Here is an 8688-nt window from a genome sequence, read left to right on the forward strand (position 1 = left end):
CCAGATCCCTCCAAGTCCATGGGTGAAGAGGTGCTGTGGGTATACTGTGTTGATGCTCCGGTTTGTTCCGTCACCTTTCCTGTAGATGTATGAACAGTGGTATATCTACTGACAAACTCAATCATTGAGACTGGTGCCTTGGTAAACATATCAGGTGTCTGGTCACCAGAACCATCTTCCTCTGTAATGGTCAAGATTGAACTTGAGGTCACTGTTGGTCTTGATGTAGTGAAAGCACTAACTGACTCTGATGTGGATGCAGTTGTTGCAACAGACTCCTTGGTGAACATCTCAGCTGTTGCTCCACTTGAGCTTGTATCCTCTTCTGAAGTGAGGATGGTGCTTGTCTCTGTTTCATCAATAATGGGAACAACTGATGGAATTTCTGTGCTTGATGGTGCCTCTGGCTGTTCTGGTCTGACTGTACTATACACTGGAGAAGGAGGGGTGGCAGCTAACTGAGTCGTAAACATATCAGAAGTCAGATACCCTGAGCTCTCCTCCTCTAGGATGGTAGTCTCAACATGAGCAATTTTCTCAGTGCTATATAGAGAAGAAACTGTAGCAGCAGCAGCAGCCATTTCCGACTCCGCTGTTTCAATTTCCTTTGATACTGAAGTCGTTATATGACTTGGTTTCTCAGTGCTAAACAGAGAAGTTTCTGTAGTTGTAGCAGTCTTTTCACTCTCTTTTGTTGCAGTGTCCTGTTGCGCTGTGGTAGGTTTCTCAGTGCTATACAGAGAAGTTGCTGTAGTTCTAGCACTTCTTGCTGTCTCAGCTGTTACAGTTTCATGTGACGCTGTGGTCACTATTTGTTTTGGCTTCTCAGTGCTAAACAGAGAAGAAACTTTAGTTGTGGATGTCATTTGTTCTGCTTCGACTGTGCTGTATACAGAAGAAACCGTTGCAGTAACAGACCCTTTGGGAAACATATCTGGGGTCTGGTCACCTGAAATTTCATCGTCTGTGAGTGTTATATTTGACATCAAAGCAACTGATGGTTTCTCTGTGCTGCTTGTATCTTTTTCTGTCACCTCACTTTCCTGGGTCTGAGCTGTGCTAAAAATAACCTTAGGTACCTCTGCAGTTGTGCCGATTGATAGAGTTGCATCAACCTCAACAGCTGTTTCAAGGGTGGTGTCACCACTGACAGACAATGTGGTAAATTCCTCCATTGTTGTTGCTGGACTAGACAGGAGAGGAGCAGTCGTGCTTGCAGGTTTCTTAGTGGACACATCTGAGATGTCTTCACCTGAACTCTCGTGCTCTCTCTGTTCATCCTCGGCTATAGAGTCTATTGTCAAGTCACCACTACCCTGCTCTGTGAAAGAGGCTGTGGAAGCCTCTGTTAGTTTACCTGTGCTTGACATGGAAGGAGATTGGGTTGATGTGGATTCCTGGGATTGTTTAAACTCTTTTGAAGAAACATCACCTGGACTCTCAGATGTGCTCTCAGTCTCTCTGATTTCATTCTTATCAGTTGCTACAGTGAACTGGTACTGTGGTTTAGTGGTGGTCTCCACTGGTCCCTCGTCAACTGACCCTTCAGGTGTACTTATCTCCTGGTCATTTCCTGTTGCTGAGATTCCCGAGACCCCCATGTCTACGTAAGTGAATGCAGTGACAAATGGTGATGATGTGCTTGCTAGTCCAGTTGCTTGGTCCACAGAAGGCTCCAAAGTTTCAACTGCTGCAGTGGGAGAGTCTATGGGCGTTTCATCTATTTCTTCTGTGGGTGTGATGACTGTTCCTACAGTTGTGCTTTGGAATTGGTCAATGCTGTTTATTGGGGAGGAAGATGTGATCATCAAAGCTTCTGACCCTAGTGATGTTGGTGTAGTAGATTCCTTGGTAAACATTTCAGGTGTCAGGTAGCCAGAGCTCTCCTCATCTGTGAATGTGACCACTGAGGCTGTCACACTTGAGACAGGGCCAGCTGAAGGTCCATCTGTGCCTGTTGGTTCTTCTGTCTGCTCAACCACCTTGGTTCCATTAGTTACTTCAGTGCTTACTGATTTTGTTACCAATGAGTCTGTTAAAGATGATGTAGTATGCAGTGGGGCTGTTGTAATAGCAGATGTGTCATCACCTGAACTCTCACCCTCTGTGGCATCACTTTCTGAAATAGAGGGTTCTGTGAAGTCTCCACTTCCTTGCTCGGACAATGAAGCAGTAGCTGATTCTATTGTCTCAGATGTGCTAGTGGATAGAGGGTATTGGGTTGATGTAGATTCTTGGCTGAGCTGTGCGGACTGTGTTGAGGATGCAACACTTAGAGCCTCAGATTTACTCTCGGTCTCTTTGATTTCTGTCTCATCTGTGGCTACAGCGAACTGGTCCTGTGGTTTACTGGTGGTCTCAACTACTTCTTCCACACCTAAACCCTCTGGCTGAGTTATCTCTTGGTCACCCTCTGTCTTTGAGATTCCAGATCCCTCCAAGTCCATGGGTGAAGAGGTGCTGTGGGTATACTGTGTTGATGCTCCGGTTTGTTCCGTCACCTTTCCTGTAGATGTATGAACAGTGGTATATCTACTGACAAACTCAATCATTGAGACTGGTGCCTTGGTAAACATATCAGGTGTCTGGTCACCAGAACCATCTTCCTCTGTAATGGTCAAGATTGAACTTGAGGTCACTGTTGGTCTTGATGTAGTGAAAGCACTAACTGACTCTGATGTGGATGCAGTTGTTGCAACAGACTCCTTGGTGAACATCTCAGCTGTTGCGCCACTTGAGCTTGTATCCTCTTCTGAAGTGAGGATGGTGCTTGTCTCTGTTTCATCAATAATGGGAACAACTGATGGAATTTCTGTGCTTGATGGTGCCTCTGGCTGTTCTGGTCTGACTGTACTATACACTGGAGAAGGAGGGGTGGCAGCTAACTGAGTCGTAAACATATCAGAAGTCAGATACCCTGAGCTCTCCTCCTCTAGGATGGTAGTCTCAACATGAGCAATTTTCTCAGTGCTATATAGAGAAGAAACTGTAGCAGCAGCAGCAGCCATTTCCGACTCCGCTGTTTCAATTTCCTTTGATACTGAAGTCGTTATATGACTTGGTTTCTCAGTGCTAAACAGAGAAGTTTCTGTAGTTGTAGCAGTCTTTTCACTCTCTTTTGTTGCAGTGTCCTGTTGCGCTGTGGTAGGTTTCTCAGTGCTATACAGAGAAGTTGCTGTAGTTCTAGCACTTCTTGCTGTCTCAGCTGTTACAGTTTCATGTGACGCTGTGGTCACTATTTGTTTTGGCTTCTCAGTGCTAAACAGAGAAGAAACTTTAGTTGTGGATGTCATTTGTTCTGCTTCGACTGTGCTGTATACAGAAGAAACCGTTGCAGTAACAGACCCTTTGGGAAACATATCTGGGGTCTGGTCACCTGAAATTTCATCGTCTGTGAGTGTTATATTTGACATCAAAGCAACTGATGGTTTCTCTGTGCTGCTTGTATCTTTTTCTGTCACCTCACTTTCCTGGGTCTGAGCTGTGCTAAAAATAACCTTAGGTACCTCTGCAGTTGTGCCGATTGATAGAGTTGCATCAACCTCAACAGCTGTTTCAAGGGTGGTGTCACCACTGACAGACAATGTGGTAAATTCCTCCATTGTTGTTGCTGGACTAGACAGGAGAGGAGCAGTCGTGCTTGCAGGTTTCTTAGTGGACACATCTGAGATGTCTTCACCTGAACTCTCGTGCTCTCTCTGTTCATCCTCGGCTATAGAGTCTATTGTCAAGTCACCACTACCCTGCTCTGTGAAAGAGGCTGTGGAAGCCTCTGTTAGTTTACCTGTGCTTGACATGGAAGGAGATTGGGTTGATGTGGATTCCTGGGATTGTTTAAACTCTTTTGAAGAAACATCACCTGGACTCTCAGATGTGCTCTCAGTCTCTCTGATTTCAATCTTATCAGTTGCTACAGTGAACTGGTACTGTGGTTTAGTGGTGGTCTCCACTGGTCCCTCGTCAACTGACCCTTCAGGTGTACTTATCTCCTGGTCATTTCCTGTTGCTGAGATTCCCGAGACCCCCATGTCTACGTAAGTGAATGCAGTGACAAATGGTGATGATGTGCTTGCTAGTCCAGTTGCTTGGTCCACAGAAGGCTCCAAAGTTTCAACTGCTGCAGTGGGAGAGTCTATGGGCGTTTCATCTATTTCTTCTGTGGGTGTGATGACTGTTCCTACAGTTGTGCTTTGGAATTGGTCAATGCTGTTTATTGGGGAGGAAGATGTGATCATCAAAGCTTCTGACCCTAGTGATGTTGGTGTAGTAGATTCCTTGGTAAACATTTCAGGTGTCAGGTAGCCAGAGCTCTCCTCATCTGTGAATGTGACCACTGAGGCTGTCACACTTGAGACAGGGCCAGCTGAAGGTCCATCTGTGCCTGTTGGTTCTTCTGTCTGCTCAACCACCTTGGTTCCATTAGTTACTTCAGTGCTTACTGATTTTGTTACCAATGAGTCTGTTAAAGATGATGTAGTATGCAGTGGGGCTGTTGTAATAGCAGATGTGTCATCACCTGAACTCTCACCCTCTGTGGCATCACTTTCTGAAATAGAGGGTTCTGTGAAGTCTCCACTTCCTTGCTCGGACAATGAAGCAGTAGCTGATTCTATTGTCTCAGATGTGCTAGTGGATAGAGGGTATTGGGTTGATGTAGATTCTTGGCTGAGCTGTGCGGACTGTGTTGAGGATGCAACACTTAGAGCCTCAGATTTACTCTCGGTCTCTTTGATTTCTGTCTCATCTGTGGCTACAGCGAACTGGTCCTGTGGTTTACTGGTGGTCTCAACTACTTCTTCCACACCTAAACCCTCTGGCTGAGTTATCTCTTGGTCACCCTCTGTCTTTGAGATTCCAGATCCCTCCAAGTCCATGGGTGAAGAGGTGCTGTGGGTATACTGTGTTGATGCTCCGGTTTGTTCCGTCACCTTTCCTGTAGATGTATGAACAGTGGTATATCTACTGACAAACTCAATCATTGAGACTGGTGCCTTGGTAAACATATCAGGTGTCTGGTCACCAGAACCATCTTCCTCTGTAATGGTCAAGATTGAACTTGAGGTCACTGTTGGTCTTGATGTAGTGAAAGCACTAACTGACTCTGATGTGGATGCAGTTGTTGCAACAGACTCCTTGGTGAACATCTCAGCTGTTGCGCCACTTGAGCTTGTATCCTCTTCTGAAGTGAGGATGGTGCTTGTCTCTGTTTCATCAATAATGGGAACAACTGATGGAATTTCTGTGCTTGATGGTGCCTCTGGCTGTTCTGGTCTGACTGTACTATACACTGGAGAAGGAGGGGTGGCAGCTAACTGAGTCGTAAACATATCAGAAGTCAGATACCCTGAGCTCTCCTCCTCTAGGATGGTAGTCTCAACATGAGCAATTTTCTCAGTGCTATATAGAGAAGAAACTGTAGCAGCAGCAGCAGCCATTTCCGACTCCGCTGTTTCAATTTCCTTTGATACTGAAGTCGTTATATGACTTGGTTTCTCAGTGCTAAACAGAGAAGTTTCTGTAGTTGTAGCAGTCTTTTCACTCTCTTTTGTTGCAGTGTCCTGTTGCGCTGTGGTAGGTTTCTCATTGCTATACAGAGAAGTTGCTGTAGTTCTAGCACTTCTTGCTGTCTCAGCTGTTACAGTTTCATGTGACGCTGTGGTCACTATTTGTTTTGGCTTCTCAGTGCTAAACAGAGAAGAAACTTTAGTTGTGGATGTCATTTGTTCTGCTTCGACTGTGCTGTATACAGAAGAAACCGTTGCAGTAACAGACCCTTTGGGAAACATATCTGGGGTCTGGTCACCTGAAATTTCATCGTCTGTGAGTGTTATATTTGACATCAAAGCAACTGATGGTTTCTCTGTGCTGCTTGTATCTTTTTCTGTCACCTCACTTTCCTGGGTCTGAGCTGTGCTAAAAATAACCTTAGGTACCTCTGCAGTTGTGCCGATTGATAGAGTTGCATCAACCTCAACAGCTGTTTCAAGGGTGGTGTCACCACTGACAGACAATGTGGTAAATTCCTCCATTGTTGTTGCTGGACTAGACAGGAGAGGAGCAGTCGTGCTTGCAGGTTTCTTAGTGGACACATCTGAGATGTCTTCACCTGAACTCTCGTGCTCTCTCTGTTCATCCTCGGCTATAGAGTCTATTGTCAAGTCACCACTACCCTGCTCTGTGAAAGAGGCTGTGGAAGCCTCTGTTAGTTTACCTGTGCTTGACATGGAAGGAGATTGGGTTGATGTGGATTCCTGGGATTGTTTAAACTCTTTTGAAGAAACATCACCTGGACTCTCAGATGTGCTCTCAGTCTCTCTGATTTCATTCTTATCAGTTGCTACAGTGAACTGGTACTGTGGTTTAGTGGTGGTCTCCACTGGTCCCTCGTCAACTGACCCTTCAGGTGTACTTATCTCCTGGTCATTTCCTGTTGCTGAGATTCCCGAGACCCCCATGTCTACGTAAGTGAATGCAGTGACAAATGGTGATGATGTGCTTGCTAGTCCAGTTGCTTGGTCCACAGAAGGCTCCAAAGTTTCAACTGCTGCAGTGGGAGAGTCTATGGGCGTTTCATCTATTTCTTCTGTGGGTGTGATGACTGTTCCTACAGTTGTGCTTTGGAATTGGTCAATGCTGTTTATTGGGGAGGAAGATGTGATCATCAAAGCTTCTGACCCTAGTGATGTTGGTGTAGTAGATTCCTTGGTAAACATTTCAGGTGTCAGGTAGCCAGAGCTCTCCTCATCTGTGAATGTGACCACTGAGGCTGTCACACTTGAGACAGGGCCAGCTGAAGGTCCATCTGTGCCTGTTGGTTCTTCTGTCTGCTCAACCACCTTGGTTCCATTAGTTACTTCAGTGCTTACTGATTTTGTTACCAATGAGTCTGTTAAAGATGATGTAGTATGCAGTGGGGCTGTTGTAATAGCAGATGTGTCATCACCTGAACTCTCACCCTCTGTGGCATCACTTTCTGAAATAGAGGGTTCTGTGAAGTCTCCACTTCCTTGCTCGGACAATGAAGCAGTAGCTGATTCTATTGTCTCAGATGTGCTAGTGGATAGAGGGTATTGGGTTGATGTAGATTCTTGGCTGAGCTGTGCGGACTGTGTTGAGGATGCAACACTTAGAGCCTCAGATTTACTCTCGGTCTCTTTGATTTCTGTCTCATCTGTGGCTACAGCGAACTGGTCCTGTGGTTTACTGGTGGTCTCAACTACTTCTTCCACACCTAAACCCTCTGGCTGAGTTATCTCTTGGTCACCCTCTGTCTTTGAGATTCCAGATCCCTCCAAGTCCATGGGTGAAGAGGTGCTGTGGGTATACTGTGTTGATGCTCCGGTTTGTTCCGTCACCTTTCCTGTAGATGTATGAACAGTGGTATATCTACTGACAAACTCAATCATTGAGACTGGTGCCTTGGTAAACATATCAGGTGTCTGGTCACCAGAACCATCTTCCTCTGTAATGGTCAAGATTGAACTTGAGGTCACTGTTGGTCTTGATGTAGTGAAAGCACTAACTGACTCTGATGTGGATGCAGTTGTTGCAACAGACTCCTTGGTGAACATCTCAGCTGTTGCGCCACTTGAGCTTGTATCCTCTTCTGAAGTGAGGATGGTGCTTGTCTCTGTTTCATCAATAATGGGAACAACTGATGGAATTTCTGTGCTTGATGGTGCCTCTGGCTGTTCTGGTCTGACTGTACTATACACTGGAGAAGGAGGGGTGGCAGCTAACTGAGTCGTAAACATATCAGAAGTCAGATACCCTGAGCTCTCCTCCTCTAGGATGGTAGTCTCAACATGAGCAATTTTCTCAGTGCTATATAGAGAAGAAACTGTAGCAGCAGCAGCAGCCATTTCCGACTCCGCTGTTTCAATTTCCTTTGATACTGAAGTCGTTATATGACTTGGTTTCTCAGTGCTAAACAGAGAAGTTTCTGTAGTTGTAGCAGTCTTTTCACTCTCTTTTGTTGCAGTGTCCTGTTGCGCTGTGGTAGGTTTCTCAGTGCTATACAGAGAAGTTGCTGTAGTTCTAGCACTTCTTGCTGTCTCAGCTGTTACAGTTTCATGTGACGCATTGGTCACTATTTGTTTTGGCTTCTCAGTGCTAAACAGAGAAGAAACTTTAGTTGTGGATGTCATTTGTTCTGCTTCGACTGTGCTGTATACAGAAGAAACCGTTGCAGTAACAGACCCTTTGGGAAACATATCTGGGGTCTGGTCACCTGAAATTTCATCGTCTGTGAGTGTTATATTTGACATCAAAGCAACTGATGGTTTCTCTGTGCTGCTTGTATCTTTTTCTGTCACCTCACTTTCCTGGGTCTGAGCTGTGCTAAAAATAACCTTAGGTACCTCTGCAGTTGTGCCGATTGATAGAGTTGCATCAACCTCAACAGCTGTTTCAAGGGTGGTGTCACCACTGACAGACAATGTGGTAAATTCCTCCATTGTTGTTGCTGGACTAGACAGGAGAGGAGCAGTCGTGCTTGCAGGTTTCTTAGTGGACACATCTGAGATGTCTTCACCTGAACTCTCGTGCTCTCTCTGTTCATCCTCGGCTATAGAGTCTATTGTCAAGTCACCACTACCCTGCTCTGTGAAAGAGGCTGTGGAAGCCTCTGTTAGTTTACCTGTGCTTGACATGGAAGGAGATTGGGTTGATGTGGATTCCTGGGATTGT

At 45.5% G+C, this 8688-nt stretch overlaps 1 protein-coding gene across 2 annotated transcripts in view; it reads right to left on the reverse strand.

The window, feature by feature from the left end:
• LOC106585763 (uncharacterized) overlaps positions 1-8078 on the reverse strand; it is a 43792-nt gene extending 35714 nt beyond the window's left edge. The window contains exon 1 of one of the 2 annotated variants that reach the window (XM_014172348.3): positions 1-8078. This exon is cut by the window's left edge and continues 21962 nt beyond it. In XM_014172348.3, the coding sequence (XP_014027823.3) occupies positions 1-7862 (7862 nt within the window). In that variant the 5' untranslated portion in view covers positions 7863-8078. The other variant, XM_014172349.3, reaches the window with a different exon arrangement.
• Positions 8079-8688: the final 610 nt, after the last annotated feature.

The sequence above is a fragment of the Salmo salar genome, chromosome 24, assembly GCF_965601325.2.
Source record: "Salmo salar chromosome 24, fSalSal1, whole genome shotgun sequence".
Classification (NCBI taxonomy): domain Eukaryota; kingdom Metazoa; phylum Chordata; class Actinopteri; order Salmoniformes; family Salmonidae; genus Salmo; species Salmo salar.